The sequence below is a fragment of the Vitis riparia genome, chromosome 15 (genome assembly GCF_004353265.1).
Source record: "Vitis riparia cultivar Riparia Gloire de Montpellier isolate 1030 chromosome 15, EGFV_Vit.rip_1.0, whole genome shotgun sequence".
In the NCBI taxonomy this organism is placed as follows: Eukaryota; Viridiplantae; Streptophyta; class Magnoliopsida; order Vitales; family Vitaceae; genus Vitis; species Vitis riparia.
Genome location: NC_048445.1, coordinates 8,440,170 through 8,467,027, shown reverse-complemented (window position 1 = coordinate 8,467,027; position 26,858 = coordinate 8,440,170). Strand labels below are relative to the sequence as shown.

Here is a 26,858-nt window from a genome sequence, read left to right as displayed (position 1 = left end):
ACCCAACCGGGCATGACCCAAATAGGCCTCGGGCCTATGCTGAGCCAAGTGTTTGAGCTGCCAACCACGCCCCATTGGGCCATTGAAAACCCTGTCATATGGACCCAACACAACTCACTCGCTATCTCTAGATGTGTCTATACCTTCGAGGAGCTTACATGTCATTCAAGAATTGAGAGAAAGTCCAACCAAACATCAAAAGAACCGAGCATTCTAAGTCATTCCAAAATTGGGCAATCAAAGAACATACCAATAAACCTAAGAATGCCTCAAAATAGTTGTGTCAATGTAAAATAAGAAGAGGCAATTCTTAGTTTTTTTACATATACATATGTGGACAGGATATGAAGCCATTGACAGGCAAATCCAATTTGAAAAAACACAATGCTACTAAGTATAGATTTTAGTCTCAAACAACTCTAATGTATATATATTTGTACATATGATTATATCATAATCATAAAAGTTATTGTAACAATGGAACAAAATAAATTATAAGGTATTGCTCTTTAGAACACATCCCTCCTCAAGTACCTTTTCACCAATATTAATAATAGTAACCAAAAAGAAAAGAAAATAAAATCACACTCAAACCTAACTAAACCACCTTTGGTTCCCGATTAAATGGGGAAAAAAAAAGAAAAAAAAAAAAACTCTTGCATAACAGCTTGAGGAGCCACATGGTTTTAGTTCTTCACAAAGACAGGCCACAGGGCAGCTGACTAACAAGGAGGCTAGGAGGCCAGAGAATGACACTGGTCTCCACTGATGATTATGGGCTGTTGATAAGAGGCTTTAGATCGACTGTTCCATCTGGTGGTGCTCGAGGTTGCGAAGGACGATTCTTGCAAAGATTTTGGCTTCGATTGGGGCAGTTGCTGCTGCAGCTGCACCACGTAGAACCCGTGCTGCTCCCACGCTCTGCAAAAGGGTCGCATGGTGCACAGCATGTCGACCACCAGGGATGGAGAACTACAACCAAAACGTTACACCCATCATATTTCAGAAAGAGAAGTGGTGATGAGAAAACCAACTTCAGAAAATGGATGGCAATAGATAAATCTACCTGGAGAAGAGCAAAAGCAGCACATGACTTGAGTATGGAAGAAGGATTTCGTAGCATGGCAACAAATCTCCCAATCTCAGCTCCACTGAGCAACATACAGATGAAAATACGGCAAAGTCATAAATTAATACCTCTGAGAAAAATATACCAAGAATTTAACAAATATGCATGAAAACATGTTGCAGTGAAGCAATAACGATAGTGATTTAGAATACATGGTGAATGACCACACCAGCTTGTAGAAGCTACTAAATCAATTAGACATTGCCAGTATTGGTTTTATACTGTGACAAGCAGTTTTGGGTGTATCACAAGAAAATATCAAATAAGATTTGAGAACAATTATGATGGTAACAAAAAATTTATGAAGAGCAAAAAAATATATACCCACAAGGTAACACCATTGAAATAATTATGAAAATATTCCATAAAGTCGTCCAAGAATAGCTCAGTGATGCAATAAAAATCAGTATCTTAACTCAAAAAAGGAAAATGAAGAGGATCAAGCCCCTAAAGCTGCACCAGAAAGGAATTGGTTTGGCCTTGCAATGTACTTAAGGATTCCAAATCCATTTGGCAGGTAAGGGAAAGATTGCACCTGGCACTAAAAACTAGCAGAAAGATCCAACCATTAACCCACCTTCCTTTGAAACCTCCCGTGTTAAGATATCCTCAACTCCAATAAAATTTGTCAGAGTTTTAGAGGTGCAGAAAGACACCATAGGTCCAAATTACCAATCAAAGAAATTCCAAAAAAATAATCCAACTTCTGGAAGGCCCTCACTCATCCCAAAACTCCTCAACCCGAGCATCTTTGTGGAGTGATCCTGGAAACATTTTTTAAGGGATTCCCATGTCAAAAATCATACTAGAACTTTTGGTTCAATGACCATACCCCATTGGAATGCAAGTAGTGGAAAGGAAAATCCCCGAACTTTTCTGATGGCTTTCCACAAACTAACTCAATAAGCCCCCCTCGCCTCCCTTGATCTCCCAATACTTTCCTATGGTAACTGTTCTCCCCAAAAATTCCCCAATAACAGAATCTCAAAAGCTATTTCCCTCTCATTATGGTGAACATTTATACATATATAACATACACACACACACACCCCCTAAAAGTACATTGTTGATGAGGACAAATCTCCAAGATCTACTCAAGTATGGGAAGGAAATAAATAAATAAACTAGGTGAACTATAATCGAAGGCTACAATGTTCTTATGCAACCATTGGTGAACATACCAAGGGCAAACTAAGAGAAGGATCGGTGACTTACTAGCATCTTCCCAACTCAAGTTGCTTGCCATGGGAGATTATGCATTATGATTATTGATAGAAGAGCTTCAAAGGAACTTGTTGAGAAACTTAATCTAAAGACAAGGAGCATCCAAATCCCTATCAAATTGCTTGGGTAAATGACACATCTATGTTGGTGCATTCTCCTTGTCTAGTGACATTTAATTTTAAGAATTAATTTTGAGTTAACAAGGTAGTGTGACCTTCTACAAATGAAATATGTCCATATTATTCTTGTGTTTCTATCCCCCTCTTTCAGCCAAATTTCCCTGGACTTCTCCCTCGACATTTGGGCTTACATTAGCTTTCAACCCGTTCAAATTACATCCCTAACTCCAAGCAATTTGAACCTGAGGTTGCCTAAAGTTTTGAATGTATTGATGTTAAACATTTTTTAGGTAACACTAATATTTCTAATATTTAAAGATTACCTTCATCCCCTTAAACTTGAACCAATCTCCAAATAAAAGTATTCCACTCTATAATTGAACTTGAAAGTTATATTATTTTTAAAAAATGAGGAAAATATTACATCTTTTTCTAGCAGATAGGTGATGCTCCATTTTAAACTTCATGTATGGTTTTTGATAGATAAACAAAATGCATTATCAATCAAAGAGGGAGAGTACAAGATGTATACAAAGTAACCACAAAACCCAAAAGGAAACGCAAAAACACAAAAACCAGCAAACACGCCATACATAGAGCCTAACCAATCCACAAATCCTAACATCAACAAAGAGTCGTCCCCAATATACGATTTAACCCAATCTCAAAAAAAGATTCAAAAAAGAATTTTTAATTGTTTGATCTAAACTTTCACAATTATCGAAGGCCCTCTTATTTCTCTCCCTCCATATAGTCTACAACACATACGAAGCAACCTTCCAAGCCTTTTTTCTTTTTTTCCCAACAAAGGAACCACCCCCACTTAAGAGAAATCCCTTCACTGAGGAGTGCATCACCCGTTGTACACTAAACAAAGTAAAAACCAACTGCCACAAATTGTGTGGTTTTGTGCAATGAAGAAGAATATGATCGTCCGTTTCCTCTTCTTTGCACATGTAACATTTATTAGGGATCCTCCAACCCCTCCTTTTAAGCTGATCCATGGTCAAAATCCTAGCCATCCAACCCTCCTTTTAAGCTGATCCATGATCAAAATCCTAGTCATATAGCTTCCCTAGCAAAAAGAACTAACTCTCATTGAGACCCAAGAATTCCAAACCATATCATAAGGGAAAGGCTCCACACTCCTACAAGCCAAAGAGGAGTAGAAGAAAGACTTAACTGAGAAGGTGTCTTTCCTTGACCCCAACCATACCATTGTATCCTCAGTCCACCTTGATGGAATAGTCATACAATCTTCTAAAAAATACATCCACCTCCTCAAGCTCCTAGTCATGTAACTGTCTAACAAACCTAGGGTCCCAACTAACACCACCCCATACGTCAACCACCCAAGCATCTTTTGAGGAGGCTACAGAATAAAGAGCTAGAAATGATTCCCTCATAGAAGTTCCCCACACCACTTGTTTATCCAGAACTTCACCCCATTGTCAGCTCCAACTTTGAACCGTGTTCTATCCTTGAGCACCTCACATCCACCTCTAATTGTCTTCCACACACCCACACCATACCCCTCTCTCACTTCTTTAGTGCATAACCCCCCTTCTTCTAGCCCATACTTTCCTAAAATTACCCATTTCCAAAGGGGGTTCCTTTCAGTCACAAATCTCCAAGACCATTTTCCTAAAAACGCCTTATTTAGGATGGATAAATTTCTCATGCCCAAACCCCCTTTTTGTTTTTCCATGCAGCAAACAAACCAATTCACCGAATGCGGCTTGTGAGTCCAAGTCTCCCCTCCCCATAGAAAATCCCTCCGCATCTTTTACAATCTTAGCTCCCTCCTCAAGATGGCAAAGATAGACATGAAATAGATCAATAAGTTAGACAAAGTGCTCTTTATCAAAGTCTATCTTCCCCCCTTTGAAAGATATTGTCTCTTCCAAACCAAGCCTTTTCTGAAAAGCATTCTTCCACTCCTTCCTAACCCTATAGAACTTGTAAAGGGCTCCCAAAGGTAGGCTTAAACAGATGGTAAGAAGAGCACCCACCTTACAACCTAAAATCCCTGCAAGTTCATCCAAGTTAGAAGCATCTCCAACAAGGATCAACTCACTTTTCTCCAAATTGATCTTTAGCCTTGATATCGCTTCAAACCACATGAAGATCAACTCAAGTACTCTAACTTCTTCTTGCTAACATCACAAAGAATGAGTGTGTCATCTGCAAATAACAAATGGGAGACCTCCACACACAAACCATTCCTACTGCTTATCAAGAAGCCATCAATAAAACCCTCTTCTTTTGCCCTTAGCAGACTGCGAGAAAGAGTTTCCATTGCCAGAATGAAGAAATATAGGGATAAAGGATCTCCTTGTCTCAACCTCCTGGAGCTTTGGAAGAAACCTTAAGGGGATCCATTGACCAAGACCGAGAAACGTGCGGTAGAGATACACCATTTAATCTAATTAATTCACTTGAATCCAAAACCCATTTTCTCCAACAGGGCAAGAACAAAACTCCAATTAACATGGTCATAAGCCTTTTCAATGTCTAACTTGAAGATGATTCCTCTCAAGTTGCCTTTAATTCTAGAGTCAATGGCTTCATTTGCTATCAAAACAGCATCCAAGATTTGTCTACCCGCCACAAAAGCATGCTGAAAATCTGAGACTAAGTTGCCCACCACCCTTTTAAGTTTGTTTGCAAGGACCTTAGCTAGAAGCTTGTATCACCCTCTTATCAAACTAACTAATCTAAAGTCCTTCATATCTTTTGCATGCCCGCCCTCCCTTCCTCCTCCTCCTTTTCTTTGGTATCAGAACTAGAAAAGTGGCATTTAAACTCCATCTAGAAACACCCTAGATCATAGAATTCCTTGAAGAACCCCATAACCTCTCCTTTCACAAAGCCCTAACAGCAATACTAAAAGGCCATAGTGAAGCCATCCACACTAAGAGCTTTATTCCCACTTAAGCTAGACAAGGTAACTAGGACCTCCTCTTCAGAGAATGGGGGATCTCCAATGCTTCTGACTCCACAATAGACAAGGAGTCAAAGTTCAACCCACTAATGCTTGGCCTCCAATCCCCTGACTCAACAAGAATCCTACTAAAGGCATTTGCTACACCAACTTTAATGTTGTCCTAATTAGTTAGTTGTTCACCATCCACTCTTAACTTGGCCAAAAAATTTCTTTTTATTCTAACATTAGCCATTTTGTGAAAAAAATTTGTATTCTTATCCCCTTCTCCTAGCCATAGTTCTCTTGATATATGTCTCCAAGAGATTTCCTTCATTGTTGCCCATTTTTTGAAATCTTCCACCACCCCCCTCTTAATCTCCCTTCCCTCCTTTGTGAGAGCCCTTTCCCTTTCCTAAGAGTCCCAAAATCCTAGTTGTGCCAAGGCTGCTAGCTTCTTAATAGAACATTTCCAAAGACCTCCTTATTCCAAGCCTTAAGATCCTGCTTCAAGGCTTTTAGCTTGACTGCCAAAATGTGGCTAAACAAGCCTTGTAAACTATACCCTTCCCACCAGTTCTCTGAAATCTTCCACCTTCAACCGCATGTTTTCAAATCTGAAAGGTGTTTTTCCTTTCCTAATCCCTCCACCATCAAGAAGGATTGGTGCATGATCAAAGACAGGTTTTGGAAGGATGCCTTGAAGCAGACCACTGAAGTGGTTCTCCCAATCTTCATAAACAAGGAAACAATCTTAGCCTAGAAGCTAGCCTATTATTAACCCGCCACACCAAGTGGAAGAACCTCTAATTAAAGGAAGATCAATTAATTCCTAGTCCTCAATTATCTTTGAAAAGTACCTCATAGAGGTCAAGATCCTTTGACAAGTCCTTCTCTCCTCCGGGAACCTCACGACATTAAAGTCCCCTCCCACACACCAAGGATCATTCCAAAGACCTCTAATATCACTCAATTCATTCCAGAAATTTCCCTTCTCCTCAATCGGAACAGGGCCATAAACCCCTATAAACATCCAAACAAAATTATCCTCACAATTTTTTAACTAGCAGGAGACTAAGAATTTTTTAACTAGCAGGAGACTAAGAAAGCACCTTTCTCCATCTCGATGAGATCCAGCACCTGGTTGTCCTAGAACACCAAAATACCCCCCAATTGGCCCCTAGTTTCCACTACCCCCCATTCCAAACATCTCCCCATGCCCAAGCTCCTCACCAAAGAGTCTGACGTCTGCCGCACCTTTGTTTCTTGAAGACAAACAAGGTCAACTGAGTGTGAGCAAATCATTGACGTAATGACTCTATGTTTATCCCCCTCATTGATCCCTCTTACGTTCCAAGAAAGGATGCGTAGCTTCATTGACAAACACTTGCTAATTCCCAAATGTTTTTTCCTCCTCTTCTATTGGGAACTGAACCATTTTTATAGTTAACAGATCATTCCGATTTTCATAGTTCCCTCTCAAATTTTGAAATAGCTAGAAACCGATTTTTCTTCCCCTACCCTATAACCTTTCTTTTCTTTCTAAGTTCCAGTCTCCTCAAAAGCTCCAAGATCTCCTCTTCAAAGCCATCAATTGGAAGTCCGACAAATTTGCTAAAAGAAGCTAACTTCCTAAAACAATCCTTGGTCACACACTCCTTGGCCAAAGCTAAACCCACTTTCTCCACCCTAGAACTATCTCCAAAAACATCAACCTCACAATTAGCCTAAAGGTCCATCAATAATCCATCCTTTAGAATCATTTTAAGTGGGCCAACCCTTGCGATGTCTTCCGCTGACAAAGGCTCCCTATCCCTTTCCTCCGCATCCCCCCAGCAGCTCAACCCCTCATTTTGACGAACAACACTAACCACACCCACCGGTGGAGGAAAAAGTGTAGAAGAAGCGTCGCAACTCAAGAGAGGAGAAAAGGAGTTCATTGTACCTTGGAAACACTACGATTCCGCCACCAAAGCTTCGTCCACTGGAGTAAGGGAGAAACCACCCCACTTCGCTGGTGAAACTCCCTAGGCGAAATCTCCTACTAGCATGAACCCCCACTTAGGGCACAAGTCCCTCGAGAGAAGAGATAGGGCCCCGATGTACCTTAAGGGCTTTTAAGTCCACTAAGCCCATAGAAGACTCCTCATGGGCCAAAGGACATCCTTAGGCCTTTTTGCCACCCATAGCCCAAATTCCCTTTAACTGGACTGAAGCCTCTTCTTTAGCAGGCTCCACTTTAATGCCCAAATGCCTTTTTGAGGACTAGCACAGTCCACCATACCAACTTCTAAAGAGGCAGCTGCAGAAAGTGGCTTGTCTTCTTCCCCACTGTACCTTTTTGTCACTTGCACGTCCAACTACAGCTTTTTGAAAGACAAAGCTGATGAGGCTCTACCATCAACAGCTTTCCCCCCACCAAAGCTTGACACCTCATCCATTTTTTTTCATTGAAGAGTGCCCGCAGAGCCCACACTCCCTAGCATGCATGAAGTAACCATCATCTTCTCCCTTTCTTTCATCCTTTCATTACAGAGCACCACCTAATCCACCCAAGGTGGAAGTTCCCACCATAGCTGAACTGAGAAACAAGACTACCCCACAGCTACCTGTACACTGCCTGGCTCCTTCCTCCCAGTTGTCTTGACCAACAGCCTAGCCCACTATAGATTCTTCCCCCGGGCTCCACCCACCCCCGCAGTCTCCTCGTCCACCTCTGAGAATCCCCCACAAGCATTACCCACCTGTTTGAGGAAAACTCTGTCTCAAAGGAACCACGGAAGTCCTACCAGCCTTACCCAAGCACTTTTTGCCTGAACACCCTTTCTGAAACAGCCAACCTCTGGGCTCCATCTCTCAAGTAAAAGAGATTTATGGTTATAAACTCGCTCCCTTTCTTGCAGAACCCTATCTGTCTCCTCAGCATACTCAATTTCAAACAGAATCAACGAACCTCCCAATAAAGGCAGAGATAGGTTCCCTTTTAATCTCCAAAACTTCCTAGCCCAATCCTTTAAAAGGTTTAAAGACAGGGTCTCATCCGTTGACTCTATCCAACTCCCCACCAAGCACAACTTGTTGAAGTGTTAACATCCCCAAGCTGTAACCACACCAAATCAAACTCGTTCCCTTAGACACACCTCCCTCCTTAGCCAGAGAGGCAATAGTTCTAGTCCCCACAACTTTTTCCCTCTGAATAGGGAGAACCCTTCCATTTAACACAACAGCTTCTTCAGACTGAGACTTCACCCCACAACTTCGGAGAGGATAAAATGTTTTGTTAGGCTCACATGGTGACATGAGTAGTATTATAATTCTCAAAATAAGTATAAGCCATATGATTTGGAAAAACCCAACATTCATATTCTATTCTGGGACGGAATGCTATATAGCAGGGCGATAGTTAATTAAAGACAAATGATAAGATTAACAAAAAATGTTTGTGACCAGTAGGGTCCTAAATATCAGCAAAATCAACTTCCTCTTTTCTGTGACACATTGTGGAAGAAGGGGGGAACATCTCAAACAAAAAATGAATTGACAAATGATTATATCAAACAACTACTAACATGCAGAAGAAGAGAGAGAGAAAGTGAAAGAAAGAGAAAGAGAGGGAGAGAGAGAGAGAGAGAGTACCTGCATCTCAGATGTCCGGCTTCTTGAATCCTAGCTGATTCAGTTACTTGTGCCAATGCTGCTGGAGCTGAGGATACTGCAGCAGCGGAGAATGATTGTGGATCAGAAAATGTAAGGATGAAAGTTTCAATGTGCTTCAGAGCCATCCTTCTAGCCCCATCTAAGCTCACACTTTTTGAAGTGCTTTCTGAAGAAGTCCCTATCAGTGCAAACTCATCCATTCTGTAGAATTGATCACAAAAAAATTATATATATATATATATATATAGGTTATCCATCCAACAAAATTTTGAGCAACATGTTCCCACAGCATGAAACAAATTTAAGTCACAAACAGTCAACTCATATATCTCCAAGATGCATGAAAGCTTGAAATTATTGCTTAAATATATTACAACCACTGACTTAATAGAATATTATAACATATGCTCAGATCCCAGTCTCTGGTCCTGTGCATGATTAGCCAGCTTCGGATGCTGGCCTTCCAATGTCTTCATTTTATACCAGTTTCCTCTCTTTATGATCAGATGCCACAGTCTCTAGTCCTGTAGCATGATTAGCTGACTTCAGAAACCAGCCTTCCAAGGTCCTGATTTATTAACCAGTTTCCCATTTCTTCCTTTCCACCTGATGTTAGGCCTGGAAATCGTGGTCTCTTGCCCTAAAAGAGATTAAAATGTTCTAGCAACCAATGTTTCAAGGTTCTCATTTATACCTGGTACTTCCATGTTCGTTTTCCACCAGAATACTCAGTTGTAAAGTGTAAGTCCTAGGCCCTTGAGATATCTTTACTTGCTGACAAAGACCTTCAATCTCATTCAGGTTTGGACCATTATAATTGCTTGGCATCCTAAATCAGCTAATTCAGAGACATCTTCTGGGCTAAATGGGGAACTTCCACTACAGATTCATACAATGGAGACATTCTTCCCTTGGAAATCTCCTTCTGATATGTATTGTAGTCTTAAGTATTCCCTTCTCTCAAATTAAAACTCCCACCTCTTTTAATAGGGTAACTAAAGATAGTAATAAATAAAAAGTACCAAAGAGCACACCAAAACCTCCTACCTCTTTTGGAGATTACCCCTTCCATCTATTCTTCTTTCTTGTTATTATAGTTTCATTTCTTATTCTTTAAAAGGGGAAGAAAATAAGTAAAACAAGAAATTTCTAGTGAGGTGCAACCAAAAATAGCACATAGTATTAACATTTGGAATTAAAAAAAAAAAAAAAAAAAAAAAGGAAGGGGGATGGGGGGGTGCATTTCAAAGGAATTTGGCAAAGAGAGTGACTTGAGCACAATATTGGGTCTAACTACATAGAATTGGGAGTAAATACCTTCCATCAAACATGTATGCAAGTGCCAATGCAGCCATGAAGCGTGCCATTTTTGATACCGAGGAAGCACAAAGATGGACAAGGGCTGGCACTCCCCCTTCTTCCACTATGCGGAGAGCATTACCAGGATTGAAGGCAAGATTCCAAAGAGCTCCTGCAGCAGTCTCATGGACGTCCTGAAAAAGGATATATACGTCATGGTCAAAATCAGTTCTGTTTACATGAATATAGAGAGATTTTAACAGGTCATAAACATAAAAGATGCAAATATCGCATGAACTTTCTTTTGATATGCAAATATCACATAACTATGCACTTATCTGCAACTTCTAAGGAGGCATGGGTGGAAGATGTTCGGGAGGTAGGAGGAGGGATGGTCGCTTGCAACCCACGCTTCTCAAGAAATTTTCATTATTGGGAGATGGATGCCATTCAGAATTTTAATCTAAAACTTCATAACTTTGGTAGAATCAGAATGAGGAGGATAAAACGGTTTGGAAAGCTAGCATGACTGGGGTTTTCTTCATGAGATCTTTCTATGTATTCGAAGTGGAGGGTGAAGTGTCTTTCCCCTCAAAGATAATATGGGGATCTTGAGCACCCACCAGAGCGAGTTTTTTTTGCTTGGAGAGCGATTTGCAGACAGATACTAACCATGGACTAACTCAAGACGAGAGGATACATTTTGGTAGGTTTTTGTTGTATGTGCAAAGGTGCAGATGAATTGGCAAACCATCTTCTCATCCACTGTGGGATAGCTAGAGAGTTGTGGCACTTTCTCTTCTCTTTTTTTGGCATCTCATGGATTCTCCCTTTTTCTGCTGAGGATTTGTTAAAGGGTTGGCATGGTAGCTTTATAGGCAAGAAAAGAAGAAAGGTTTAGAGAACAACTCCCCTTGTCCTTTTATGGATAATATGGAAGGAACAAAACTGAAGAACCTTTGAAGGGGAGCAACACACTGTCCAAGCTCTCAACGAATCCCTCATTATTAATTCTTGAGGGTTTCTTCTAGGTGACACTTAGAGAGGTCCATGTTCTTTATTAGTTTTTGTAGCATGGTTGTGCTCCAAGTCTTGAAGTAGGGTTGTAGCTACTGTCAATGGTTTTTTGTTTCTCACTTGTATATTTTCAGTATATTGTGTCCGCCACATTAGGTGACACTATATATAAATACTCTTATTTGTCTATCAAAAAAAGAACAATTACAATTTACATGTAAGCAATCAACTGATTATGCAGTTATTAAAGTATCCACCTGCAGATTACATACAATTCTAAAATGCATTTCAAATACTCAAAGGGTCAGTTCATCAGAAATCTGCAGACCAATATAATGCAACTAAGAGGAGATATTCCTTTTAAACCTTCAAACTTTCATAAATTTGAATGTCATGGAACTTGAAGACCAACCCTGTAACACGTCCATAACTTTCATATACAAAGAATTAAGCATGCAGAAGAGTGTTCATCCTACACAGAACTGATTAGGTTCCATCTGACATTGTGACTGACCAACTTCTGTAGTTCTCACTTTACCACAAACATCTCTTGCTATCATTTACCTTTGGTAGCATTACAACCTTTATAGAAGACAAACCTAATAACAAGGCATAAGAAATACTGCCATGCGTATAGCTTATGATTGTGACCTCAATGGCAATTTGAAGATGCAATGCCTTTCAAAATTTTGAAATTCTTTTAAAATAATACTCCCACACAATCCCCTGAAATGACACTCCTAGAATCAATTTTCAGACCAAATAATGATCTTCAGCCACTTGGCACCAGCACAGGAAACTATGCTGCTTATAACCTATGAGAAGCAAAGGCGTGAAGACGGGCAAAATAACTATCAAAATCAAAAAATTCCAATTTAATCCATTAACTATCCCTATACTAAGCCAGAATTTCAGTGCAACAGTTCCAATTTCCAAATCTGAAGCAGAAACCACTGATTACTGAATCATGCAAACTAAAAATTCTTTGTAATCAATCTCAATTTTTTTAATTAAAAAAACAAAAAAAATCATTGCAATGAATTGGGTAAGCAAAGGAGGACGACAAATCCTTTCAAAATATACAAAAGCAGATCAAAAAGGAGAAATATGTACATACTGCTCTATAAAAGACAAAACAAGATGCACAGTTGAAAAAGCAATTTACAAGTTTATTAAGTACTTAATTAATTCTGATATTGTCTAACAGGGGGAAAAAGGAAGGAGGGGGGAGTGTGGCTGGGAAGCCAAAACAAAAACAAGTTGACCATTGCATTACTTGTGGTATTGGTGAAAAATGGACCAAACTGAGGAACATCCTCTGTATTAGAAGTTTTATTAAACAAAAACTGACTGCCCTTCCCATGATACAAATGATCAAATCAAACAGCTGTTAAATGACTAACAAAGAAAGTGCAATACTTACTTCAGCATCAGAGCGTGCCAGCGCAATAAGAGGTGCAACACCCCCTTCTCGCCCAATAGCAATGCTAATAAAGGAACAAAAAGAAATGCATAAATAACAGCAGCAAAAATCAGAGTAGAAATCTAACTAAAGAGAAAATAGGCTGATTTTGCATTTAAAAGGAAACAGTGAATATGAAACATGTAATACTCAAAAACCAAACATGAAATTTGTAATATCTAAAATTGAAAGATGGAGGACAGAAAATGGTATATCACTCAGCAGTTGACAAAGTCCAGGAATCACTTAATTCAGCTTTACAAGATCAAAACTTGTGTCCAATGCACAGGCACACACAAACAATTGCAAGGATCTATTAAGACTATCAGCATACCATTTGCATATCAGCATCTTTAACATAGGAGAACATCATACTAGCTTTGATTACCACAACAATTACATCACACCTACATAAAACCCAGATTAAGTTTTAAGGTAATATAAAATGCACATCCCTTATTCCCCTCTTAACTCTTCAAGGAACCCACTCCTAATACATGGTGATTTGGATCTACAAATGCGGGGTTGACTCTATTCTAGTAAAACCTTGTCATAAATGACCCAGTGCTCAAAACTGCACCACATCAGCAACAAAAAGACTGGGAATCACCATGTCATATGTTTGATTGGCTTGCACACCCAAGGTAAAATTTTTTGTTGAAGGCCAATAAAGACTCTTAAGACAACAGTATGTTTCCCCTTTACGGTTCAGGAATTTGTAAACAAATTTATTGCAGGCTGCTCATGGAGGGACTATGTGATGGGTGACTATGTAATTCCACAACATATCCTTCCACGCATGCACCTTTATGCTCGTTTCAAGTAATTTCAGTCATTTCCGCTTTCCACCTTCCTATTTCTTCTTGTTTTTTAGGAGGTCGTGGCAGCTTATTTTAGTTAATGCATGTTCCCTGAATAAAAAAAAAAGGTTTACTGGATAACAATGTTAGATAGCAAATTATAAATAGTACAGTTAGTGTAATAACTAGGTTTTTATCAAAGGTTCATTTCAGAAGTCTTCAAAAAAAAATGCATGACAAAAAAATGAGAACAAAAGAGAAAAGAATAGAAATTTAAAAACTTCGCACATACCTATTAGCTTCTGATACTGACAATCCCCAAAGAGCACCAGCAGCCCTCTCTTGAAGACCTGGAGATGCATTTGAACAGGATTGTGCAAGAGCAACCTAAACAATCCACATAAGAATAAAGCCTCAACACAAAGGTATCTCTTTATTGTATGAAACATACATTACAATTCCATATTCCTAAAATTTAAGACCCACTGAAACAAAATTTAAAAATGCCCAAAAAAAAATGTGATTTTGTTTCAACTTAGATGTAAGGATGCTTAAAAGGCAATATCTCAACTTCTTCCCAGAATATTATATATGTGTGTGCGTGTGTGTAGAACTTTCACATAAAACATCTCATAATTTTAAAGGCTGATGTAGCAAGATAAAGTGTTTTTTGTGCCTGCATTTGACAATCAAGAAAAAGCAGTTTCCAACTTCAGACATTTGTGCTGAATTTCACTTTAATATTTGAAAAGTGTGAGAGTCAAGCAACCCGAATGTAAGCAGCATGGCCCAAGCAACTCATAACAGTGATTTCAATAAATGGTTTATTAACAAAAGAATTGGGACTACATTGGCACAACTGGAAGAATGCTCCCATTTACAAATCATTACTGATTGAATGGAATCATGCCAAAATTCACCGAGGAAGGAAGGAGGGAGGATGTAACCAATCCTTTTAGAAATAGGACATTGAGGTAGAGTGATTCCCTTATAATATTTAGATTAAAGGGAAAAAACACATACCAGACGTCAAAGTGTACTGGAATATAAAGATATTATTTTAACTGCTCAGAATCAAACTATATCTACATATATAGTACTAAAACAACTGCTAAATAGAGTAATCAGAGATTTTATTTATTCAAAGCTAGAATTAGCAATATATCATTCATAATAGCAGCATAAGAGAGAAAAAGGTAGGTAACAATTACTAATTAGCAATATATCATTTGTGCTACCAGCATAAGAGAGAAAGAGAAAAAGGTAGCTAACAATTACTAATTTAACTTTGCCCACTCCTTCGTAAATAGGGTGGGTAACAATTATTAAACATAGTCATATATCATTTGGAATAGCAGTGTGAGAAAAAGGTAGATAACACTTTTTTAACTTTGCCCACTCCTTACCTTCTTCATAAACAGGGAGGTAGACGACAATTACTAACTCAACTTGAATATAATTCTATATCATTTGGAATACCAGCACGATACAGAGGTGGACGCAATTAATAACTTAACTTTGTCCGCTCATAAATTTTTATCGAATTCTATTTTAAGGCCATAATAAATGATAAATCACATTTTGAGGCTATAAACAAGTTAAATCGTTACAAAGCTCTCAGTTAAGAGCGGTAGACAAATGGTTTCATGAACTTTTGGCCACCAAGCAAAACCTATATGGTACTACAAACCTATGTTAATTGAAGAGAGCTTTCTAAATAGACATTCCATAATCAAGGGTGCCTCTTAAGGAACTTAATGCAAGCATATCCTACAAAGCACTTCCCACAGAAGAACTGTGAATTTCATATAAGAGATTTGAGGCTAACAAGGAGAATATCATACCAGGGCCTCAACGCCACCAGCAGCTGCAATTGCTTCACGGTTTCTGTCATCAAATGATAAATTCCACAATGCACCAGCAGCTTCTTGCCTGTTTGATGAGAACATACATGGATAACAATCAGGTAAGATGCTATCTAAAACATTCTTTCCTATGTAATCTATGGGCTTGGTCTAGGTTGTTTTTGGATCTTGGGCCTCCATCTGTAGCAGAATTTGTTGACTGGTTGGGCCCTTCTTGACAGGGGCATTGTTTTTTATGGTCATTTTTTGGTACCACTTTTAGGCATCTGTTGTATACTTCCTGTGTACTATGATCCGTTATTTTGGAGCCTTTCATTTATGATATTTACTTACTTCACTCATCAAAAACAAAAAAAAAAAAACCCAGGTTTGCAGTGTTATTCAAACTTCAAGGATATCTACTATAAAATTTCCTACTAAATTGACTTAGAACCAAATCTAACTTTATTTATTCTAGCAGGCATTATTCCAATCATTATCAGAAATGGAAGAACATCAAATCTCAACTGTAATTTTTTAAAATTTGTATAAGTAATTGATGAAGGCAAAATCAAACAGATGCTTTTTGAAGGCAACCAAACATGGTAGGAAGAAGCACAATTGTGCAAGAATAAGGCTGCTTGAGAAAAAGAAAAAAAATGGCTTTTGTGAAAACCAACATTTCCCTAACATCCATATTAAGCTCTTTTTTAAGCCCAAAGCTTTGTTGATAAAATTACTCAAATAGGTATAGAAGTTGTAATCGAGCTTAAAAAGGAGTATTTTGCTTTCTACAAGTCAATCCAAACAAGGCTTAAAAACTTAACCTAAAGCAACATAAACATAATCCACATTTCCCTAACAACCATATTAAGCTCTTTTTTTTAAGCCCAAAGCTTTGTTGATAAAATAAGTCAAATATGTATAGAAGTTGTAACTGAGATTAAAAAAGAGTATTTTGCTTTCTAGAAGTCAATCCAAACAAGGTTTAAAAACTTAACCAAAGCAACTTAAACATAAACATGAAATCAGTTAGGAATGATGACTATCTTATCATCCTCTTGATACCCATGAAAAGGGTAAATAGAAGATGTTCCCTGAAGTCCAACGGTGCAAAATGATCTAAAAGCTCCATTTCTTCTGATAAAAATTGTTTCCTACAAAGACAATATGAAAGTGCAGTAGTGGACCTAGACAAGAATGGTGGAAATCATTCCTCAAAACAACACCCCTTTTTTCTGATGTAGAAAGCCTCTTAAAGTATATTCAAGAAAGAGAAGGAAAAGAATAAATAAACTTTTAAGTCTAGTTGGAAACAAATTATGATTAGTATTAGTTGAAATTAAATTAGGATTAGTATTTGTTTTTTGATAGGTTAAATTAGGGTTAGTATTTGTTGGAATTAAATTAGGAATGACTAATTATTTGAATCATAGTAGGAGAATTAGAATTAGAAACATAATACGTTATTAGAATCCTAGTAGAATTTGGATTTCCTAGAAAAGTCTATAAATAATATTAATTGATGTAAACCAAGTTAGAGTGATTAAATGGTAATAGTTTTTTTGCAAGTGTTACAATTCTCAATTGTGAAACTCAATTGTTTTTCTTCTAGATGAGATTTCTAGAAGGCCTTAGCAAGATTCGAAGCTTTCTATCCCTTCTTCTTCTTATTTCCTTTATATTTTTATTTTCTTTCTTTCACTGCCATAATAAACTTCATCCTTGTTCATCTTCCTTAGACTTAGACCCTAAAAGATAAAAACCCTAGCCCACCAACTTGACTAGAGACATTGGTTCATGGGTTGTCCTAACATCATTTCCCTTGTATGAAAATCTTTAAAATTCTCCACCCTACAAGCATTTAATAAATATTAATTTTAACCTCTAAACTTTAAGACAAGGTTTTAAATGGAATAAAAAGAGAAATTGAGGGGATAAAAAAAAACTATTGATAGCATATGAAAGGAAATTGCTCAAAATCTAAAAGGGGGAAAAGGAAGAAGAAGAAGAAGAAAGAAATAAGATATCGGCTACAACTCCACAACCTTAAAAACAAGATATTTCATGGAAATTTAAAATTTTAAGAAATAAGAAACAGAGATGTTACTTGAATCTGGTATAAGAAAATAGGAGGACAAGAAGATATGGACATAAGGTTCATTCACATGCCCTAGAGAGGTGTGCCACTTCTAGCCATTTTTTTAAAACTGCTGAGCATAACTTTAATAGGAGATTCTTTGGATATCAAAAATAGTTAATTTGCTTCCTCTTACCAATCTAGAGAAGAAGAAAACACGTCAATTTTTTTCTCCTTGTTTTTAACAACCGTTTAGCTATATCAGGTATCATAAAATAGTCCTAACATTTAATTTACAACAATCGGAAATCACATAAAGATGATAAAAATATCATTTTGTTTGAGGTGGGCAATGGTCTGAGGGTGAAATGTTTTGAAGGATAAGTGGTATGGTAATTTGTCCCTTAGAAAGGCTTTTCCTGCTTTGTTTTCCATAGCTTTGGGTGGCCAAGGTGTGGGATCAAGAGGGGTAAAGGGGATGTTGGAACCCTTGTTTTTCAAAACAACTCCACGATTGGGAGATAGGGGTGGATGCTTTTTTTCGGGAATTGCAATCCTAAACAATTGACAGGGACATTGAGGATTAAATGGTGTGGTCGATCCTAAAGTGTGGGACCTTTTCAATTAAATCTCTTTATTCCTCTTTGTCCATTGGAAGAACAGTTGCCTTTCCCTCCAAAATTGTTTGGAATCCCAAGGTTTTGTTGAGAGTCAGCTTTTTTGCTTGGGAAATCATTTGGGGAAGGATATTGAGTTTGGACTAGCTTAAAAGGAAGGGGTGCATAACGCCAAATAAATGCTATATAGGTAAAGAGGAAGAACGAACAATGGATCATATCCTCCTTCACTACTTGAAAGCATAATCTCGTGGCAATTGATTTTCACTCTATTTGGAATAAAATGGGTAATGTACTCCTCAATAAAGAAGGTTCTCTTGAGTTGGCATGGATCCCTCGTTAGGAGAAAGAGAAAGATAGCTTGAAGAGTTGCTCCTTTATGCCTATTCTAGACCAGTTGGAAGGAGAGAAACAGGCAAGCATTTGAGAATATCAAAAAAGTAGATCAAGATATCAAACAATTATTTATTTATAATTTTTTAGAGTAGGTTAGAGTATACATAAGAGATTGTTCCTTGTCCATATTAGACTTTATTGATTAGCTCAACTCAATGTAGTGAATGGGAGTTGTTTTTTGTATATCCCTATACTTGATATGGCCTTTTGGTGCCTTTGTATACACCATGTATACCTCGAGCACTTATTTGGTATGAGCTATTAATGCAATGGATATTTACCTATCAGGAAAAAAAAATAATAAAAAAAAAACAAAAATAAAAATGTTGTTTCCACTTTCCTGATTCATAACTTTAACTTCCCTATTGTCTATTAATTTCTCTCATTCTCTCACATCTTTTAATTCATCCAAATTATACATATTACAATACTGGATTACTATTTGGATTCAATGAATTTAAAACACTAAAATTCGGTCTTTGAAAAGTCCAAAAAGAAAAAGAAACTAATAGTTTAAAAAAAAAACAAATGTAATATTTTCAAAACAATGACACAAAACTAATCGTAACTGTCACATGCAGATACATGTGCCCCATATCCAATATAAGTCTACCAAACTAGATTAGATACATTTTCCTATGGATGCCTTTTGATTTGAACATGGACAAAGGAGCTCAACAAACATGATCGATTTATTGATTACAATTAGATTTTTTTTTATGGATTAACAAGTCATGCATTACTTTTGATCTTTAATCTTAAAATCTTTTTTTTTTTTTGCAAATTAAATATATGATTTAATTATATATTTCCTAATTTTATCCTCATATTACTAGTTTGGCCCCTACCAGTGAAAATTACAAGTTCTGCTCCAGCAACACAGGCTTCAAATGTCAACCACATGATACATGTGTCTCTTTAAGCTAGACAAATTCAATGGAAAGAACAACCACCCAGTTAATAACGCATAATGTGACATAATTTGGGAAAAATATCCCACCAAGTAAGCTTTAGCTGCCATCAGGACACTTAGCATCAGCTTGTTTGATGAGATAAATTTAGGAAATGGGGTTTCATTCATAAAAATGGAAAGTAAAGCAAAATTTTAATGACATATGAGACTCAAAAACTAAAAGAAGCAAATGTTTAACCAGTCAAGTGGCATGGTCATCAAATGAACATATCTGGAAGATTAAGAGTTTTACCCCTTTTCTTTTTCTGGAGTCAAGTTGGAGTTGTATGTCACATAAAAAAGACATTTATGGAAAAAAAAAAAAAAATCAAATAGCTGGAAATAAGATGCTACAAGTAAATAGATGACATGATCTTTTAATTATGATTGATGAATAAATGCATCCACGCTTTTGTGGGTGGGATTCTCTAAGGAGGTTTATTTGTACATTTTCCTTTTTGAAGGACCTCTTATCCTTCTTTTTAAATCTTTCCTTATCAACAACCAAAAAAAATAAAAATAAAGTAAAGGAAAAAATTCAAAAATGGAAAAACCCACCTGACACCTTCATGGGGAGACTTCGTAAGTAGCACAAGTGCTTCAAGTGCCCCTGCCTCTTGTCCAACAGCAGCATTGTTGCTGTTGCTATCTCCATGAGCAGCCAAATTAGCCAAGGCACGTGCAGCCTGGTATGTACTCAGAAGTCAAAACAATTAATTAGCAACAGATCACTTCATATATACATGTGCTAATGTAAACACAAACATGTGCAAATGCAAGATGGCATGGTGGAAACTAAAATTAATTTATTCCACTACAATGAAATTTAGAACCATATTTGAATTTTATTTTATTTTTTTATATCAGAACCATATTTGAAATATGCAAACAGAGAATAATCATTAGCATGACTAGGATATTTAAGTTTAAAATATCATTCCACACAGCTTTGACTTTGGTAATGCATAATACAAGGAGAGAGGCATCAACTTAAAAGGCTAGACAATTAGTGCCCAAACAGCAAGTGGACTATGACAAGTGGATAGAAAAATCCATCAATACAGAACAAAATGAAAGTGATGAATGCACTTACCACCTTACTGCCCTTTTGCATACCATAAATACAAAATTTATGCAAGGCACATTAATACAGGGGTGCATGCATGTGAACTTCTTATCCAGTGGCAGGTTCTCAGGCACTACATGAAAACATGTGGCACGTTCCTAGTAGGAAGAGGCTCATAACAACTTGGACCTCAAGTAGGAGGTCAACGACAAATACAATAACGATCATATAATTGTGGACACTTAGGTTCGAAAGTTTTTCTACCAACGCTATATCTTGGTGGAACCCGCTTATTGTCGAACTCCAAATTTTTAGTTGCAAGACATGTTTGCAAGAAATAGAGTGCTATAGATATTGGTGTAAACCAAAGCACTCCCTTCTAATATTCAAAACAAGTGCAGTACTACCTGCTCTTGCACTCCTTCAAACTTGCAGTTCCGAGCAAGCATAACCAAAGCATGTACACCACCTGCTAGTGCAACCTCCATGCTACATTTGTCATCAGCCGCCAAATTTGCCAGTGCACCAGCTGCACGTTCCTGAAAACATGCAAACAAGAACCAACCACAATTATATTATCACCAAACAGCGACTCTAGCTTCATGCAAGCAAAAAAAAATGATGATTCATAAGGCTTCGTAAGTAGACAGAAAATAACGCAGAATAATAGAACCCATACCAGAACTCCATCACCACCAGCAGACCATTTAAAAATAAGATCAACCAAGGATTTTACACCACCAGCTTCCGCAATTGCACCCTGATATTATACTCTCATTTATTATATGGAGAAACTTGGAGTATATAGCTATAGAATGACAAAAAAATGAAGTGCAGAATGGAAACCTTGTGCTCTTCTCCAACAGAAAGGTTCCAGAGTCCTCCAGCAGCCTCTTCGGCAACTGACCTGTTCATGGACCTAGCCAAACTGGAAAGTATATTGATTCCTCCTTCATCTGCAACAGCTTTTGCAACATTGGCATTCACCGACAAGTTGGCAATAGCCTACATATGCAACAGATTTTAACAAATTAAATTGGTTTCCACAACTTCAATCCAAAATCAATAAAAATGTCAAGTTTCATAATAATGACACTAATCTTGTTAGGAAGAAATCAATTGTATGATAATAACGTGCATGACATGCATTGTATTGCATGCATTTGTCACAATCTAATCAGACCCATTCAAACTGAGTACTACCAATTACGATCATTTGAATAGTGCATCATAAAATAATAGGAATATGATCATAACAAACATTTCCCAAAAAAATCTTACCTTTGCAGCTTCTGACTGAAGCCCCTCCCGCCAAGATCTTGCAAGGTTCAAAAGGAGACGTATGCCACCATCCCTCATTACTGCTTCAGCTCTTCCACAATCAATGCTAGCATTTTCATCATCAATTACAACAAAAGTTGCAAGTGCTGTGGCTGCCTTCTCTTGAACATCCTCTTGTGAGCTCTGCATTAAACTGAGCAATAGTGCTGCACCTTGTTTAAGCCAAAATGAATCCAAGCCTTGTGGGTTGCTCTCAGCAATACGCAGGAGTGTATGGGAGAGAGCCCATTCAAGCCAATTCATGATCATATCCAAGTTTTTATCCTTGTTTTTCCCATTTCGCCATTCGAAAAATACATCCCTCTTGTTCTTCGAAGTATCGGCAAATAAAGAAGCTATTCCCTTAAATATATCACTAAACTGTGCAAGTAACAGTTTACCTTTATTATTAATATTGTTATTATTGTTATAAGTGGCGAAAAAGGTAACATCTTGTTCAAGTGCTGAACAATTCAAGGCGCACAAGACCTTCAAGCTCTGTGATGAGGCGAACAATCTTGAAGCAGCATTTGGAGTTATATCCGTCCTTGAAACATCTAGCCCAGTCAAGTTAGGTAGTTTACCCCAAAGGTGTGAAATCAAACCCCACTTCAGATTTGTGGTCCCAGCAACTGAGAGGAAACGAAGTGATAATATATTCCCCAGTGCCAACTCCTCCACCTTCAGACAGTCCATGAACCCAAGATCCATCAAATTCCGGCAATGCTTAGCTAAAGCATCTATTGCATCTCCATGAACATCCTTAACACCAGAAAGCCGAAGTTTATTCAATTTAGGGCAGCAGACAGCAATTGCTTTTATAGCATCAGTGGTGATCTTTTCACAGAAATCTGGTCCAAGTTGGAGGCTCTCAAGCTGCTCATGCCGAGCCGCAATCACAGAGAGAGTAGCATCATTAATTTTCCTGCAGTAATCCCCACTGATTTCACGCAAGCCCCTAGCTTGAAGATGTATTATTGCATCAGCAGTCTCTTGCCCACGAAACCGAAGCTTCTGAAGATTCATGCCCCGAGATGCAAGTGAAGCTGCTGCAGCAGAATCACACCTATGAGCTCGGAGATCCAATGAGTTCCACAAACATGGTGAAGCACCCAAAAGCCTCCATGTCCTACATGTGGATGCCAAGTTTGCCCGGTCCCGATAATTCAAACATGAAAACAGTTGAATCACTGTATCATCAGGCAAGCTAGTCCAATTAGCAAATCCTTTATTTTCAAAGCCCAAGCCCCCATCATCATTCTCAATTTCAGGATAACTTGGCAAAACAACCTTCTCCTTCCCCTTCTTCACCACCTTCCTCCTCAACCTCCGACTCATATTTCAATCAAATCACACAGACCCCAATACCAACACTCTCCGACCTCAAACACCAAAATCCTAAAACCATCAAAGGAACACCTGCCTACTCATATCATGCAGACCCGGATGCAAATACACCCTTTAAACCTAAACATCCAAATCCTAACACCAGTGAAAGAACAAACACCGACTCATATCTTGCAGACCCAGATAAAAATACGCTTCTCACCTCAAACACCCAAATCTTGGGACCAGTAAATGAACAGAGGTAGACCAAGAAATAAACACCCTTTAACCTCAAAAACCCTAATCCCTCAAACCCAAATGGAATTGTTCAGCACCCCCCAATTCTCTATATTACCACATAGAATTACAGATTCATAATCTAAAAATAATAATAACAATAATCCGAACAAAATCCCAGAAAATCTATGATCATAAATGCAAGAGAGACATGAGCTACAAACAGCGAATTTGTCTCAAACCTGGAGGGGCTTAGGCTTGTGGGCTTTGTGGCGGAAAACCCTTAAATCTTGAAGCTTTTGGTACAAATCAATGGGCTTCAAGAGGGGTTTGGATTGCTCAAGCTTGACAGGAGGTGTAATGGATATAAATGGAGAGAGGAGACGAGGGAGAAGAAGGGTGGGAGAGAATTGAGGAGTGCATGAGAGAGAGACAGGCAGGCCAAACCCTCAAGGCATGTGTCTACTATCCCTCTCTTCCCTATTTTTGTTTTGTTTTGTTTCGTTTCTTCTTTTTTTTCTTTTTTTTTTTTCTTTTTTTTTTAGGTCCAATGCAAAAGGCAGCGCAAGGGAGAGAGTGGGAGAGACGGGGAGACACGGAGATTATATCTGTTACCAGGGGTGGGGGAGATTGAGAAGAGATTTACAGGAGCAGGGTATGAAATTACAGCTCATTCCCTTCTCATCACCGCTATCTTTCAATAAATATATATTCTTCTATATTTTTCCAACATGGAAAACTGTAAGGCTTCCGAGTCTTTCTTATCTTATATGTAAATACGTAATCCCTGTTTGGATTCGCTTCTCAACGAAATTAATTCTTCTTGTCATTTTTAAATTATGACTTCAACTTTAAACCTTAATTAAAGAGAAAAACTCTATGCCAAACAGGCCAATATATGCATTATTATCAAATAAAAAAATTTCTATATCCACCCTCTTTTAAAAATTCTACAAAAAAAAAAATTAACAATGTAAAATCACCAAAAGAACCTAGATTAAAGTCCAAAATTTCCCACATTTTTGAAAGTCAATTTTTAAAGTTGAATTAGAGTTTTAATTTTTATTTTTTATTCAAATTTTTTTAACAATAGTTGTTTTTTACTCTATATTTTTTTTATTATTGTTTTTTCAACTATTATATACTTATAGAAATAAAATCAAAAAAATGAAAATAATAGTAATAATAAAATATAAACATAAAAGCTTTAAATTTTCCTTTTGTGAAAATGAAGGATTTATCTTTTTGGTATTATTCACTTCCTCGATCATTGAATTGGATATTATGAGTTTCTATGAAACTTAATTGTTCGGATGATGACTATCTTTAACTCCATAAAAGTTAATTTTCATTTACCTTTGAAATCATCAAAACATATCATATATGTCATTTTCTTTTTCAACATATCCTATAATATTTAGTATTCCATAGTTCTATTATTTTACATTTGAGTCTTCATAGTTTTTCTATGCACACGTCCATAAAAAATACATTATTATCCCTTCAAATGTGAGGTAGAACCGAAAACTCTACCCTCGTTCTACGATAAGGGGGTTGGTTAGATAGGTGTTCAGGGAGCTCTTAAGACTGTATTATGGACCCCTTGAATATGGTTTATCTGTATGAAATACTTACTATATTCCTGACTTTGGTCAAGAATAGCAACCTTGTCTAATCTAGGAGTTTGAACAAGTCGAGAGAGCACCCTACCTCCCCCAATCCCAAGCAGGACCTTGGACCCCTTAGTTCTTGTCCAATCCTCAGAAGATGTTATCTTTCAAAAAAGGTATTTGAGAAAAACAAAAAAGTTGTCTTTCATTTTAGACAATCGTGACAAATTAGAAGAGGTCGGTATTCTTATGAATCGACATCTAACAAAGGTGAATCTAAAAGAAGTAAATGTCCTTCAAAGTTGTATCTTAAAACGACTATCATTAGTTTTTACAATAACTAAGGAGGTGATAACGACTTTTGGACAATGTGTGACCATATCCCTCATCAAACCAGGTCAATTCTTCTTAACTATATTTCAATTATTTTATTTACATATTCACAATTTGTTCCATCCACTTGTAAGGTTTCACTAAAATTTTGTCCAAAAAAATTAGAGAAAAACAAATAAGAAAACAATATAATACATTTACCTTCAACAACAATTAAAGCACTTATTTCTTTTAAGTGAAAAAAAAATCTTATAAAATATATCTGTATGTTCTTTATTTATAAAGAATTTTGACTTTTAAATAGGTTTCGAAAATTCATAAATTTTACCTTTATAGTGCAACTTATAAAGCTAATTATTTATTATTATTATTATTCTTTTGAAATTTGAGAGAATAAAAATCAAGTTATAGAATCAATATTTGGAATTAAACTTGACTTGGTAAATTTATATGTCATTTGCTAAAAAGATGTTTTATTTGTTAGATATTTTTCCCATTATATTTGTTGGAATTTTCTCCACTTATATTTGATTGATTAATTTGGATGCTTATTATATTTAATATAGTGCTAGCAAATAATTTAAATATTATTATATATTAAATTTAAACTCTTGAAAAATATTTCATTTTAAAAATTATTTGAATAATTTGCTAAAGTAATCTTATTTAAATATTAATTATTAAATTGTTTGATTAATTATTGAAATAATTTTTGCAGTTGTAATTTATTTTATACGGTTGATAAATTTTTCTTTGAAATTGTGATAACAACTTTTATTACTGAAACAACTTTGAATTTGTTGATTTGTTATTTGACATATATTTTTATGCTTGCAAAGTAATTATTTGCCCTTAAAAAACAAAAATAAATTACAAAATCACAATTATCAAAATGGCTACCTTTGAAGAAATCGATAGTGTTAGACCTAAAAAAATTTAATGGATCTCACTTTAGGAGATGACAAAAGCAAATGAGATATTAGTTAACTATCCTAGAATTTACTTCTACTTTAGATGAGAGAAATGATACTAACCTCCATCCTTCTTGGCACTAAAACAAATAAATTATCATTGTCATAGTTGGATTCTTAGTGCTCTCTTAAACCATCTTTATTACGTATATCATACTACCACTAATGATAAAGACCTTTGAAATGTTTTAAAAGTTTGATATGGTATGGTCCATGTGAGTATAGAATGGTTTGAAATTATTGTACAATAATTTCAACAAGTTTATTATAATGGATGAAAAGACTCGTTAATAACCAAATTCAAGTATTTTCAAAAGCTTTTAAGAGTTGTAGAGATAAAAGACGCAACTAGCTTTCCTTATAGATAAACCTCTTCCTTCATGGTCTAACTCACTCCAATCTCTTAGAGACGAGAAAAAAGAATTAGCATTAACTCAAGTAGCTGATTCACCAAGAATTGAAGAAAATTGTTGGTC

The 26,858-nt window shown here is 36.8% G+C and overlaps 1 protein-coding gene across 1 annotated transcript; it reads right to left on the bottom strand.

Annotated features, from left to right (window-relative positions):
* Positions 1-401: 401 nt before the first annotated feature.
* LOC117931876 (protein ARABIDILLO 1) lies at positions 402-24,120 on the bottom strand. Its single transcript, XM_034852946.1, has 12 exons — positions 21,867-24,120; positions 21,432-21,590; positions 21,265-21,345; positions 20,993-21,124; positions 20,078-20,205; positions 15,475-15,562; positions 13,923-14,017; positions 12,792-12,855; positions 10,370-10,545; positions 9,032-9,253; positions 1,067-1,151; positions 402-972 (listed from the first exon to the last, which is right to left on the bottom strand). The coding sequence occupies exons 1-12, from the start codon at positions 23,241-23,243 to the stop codon at positions 796-798; spliced, it is 2,784 nt and encodes a 927-aa protein (XP_034708837.1). The 5' UTR covers positions 23,244-24,120; the 3' UTR covers positions 402-795.
* Between the last annotated feature and the right edge of the window lie 2,738 nt (positions 24,121-26,858).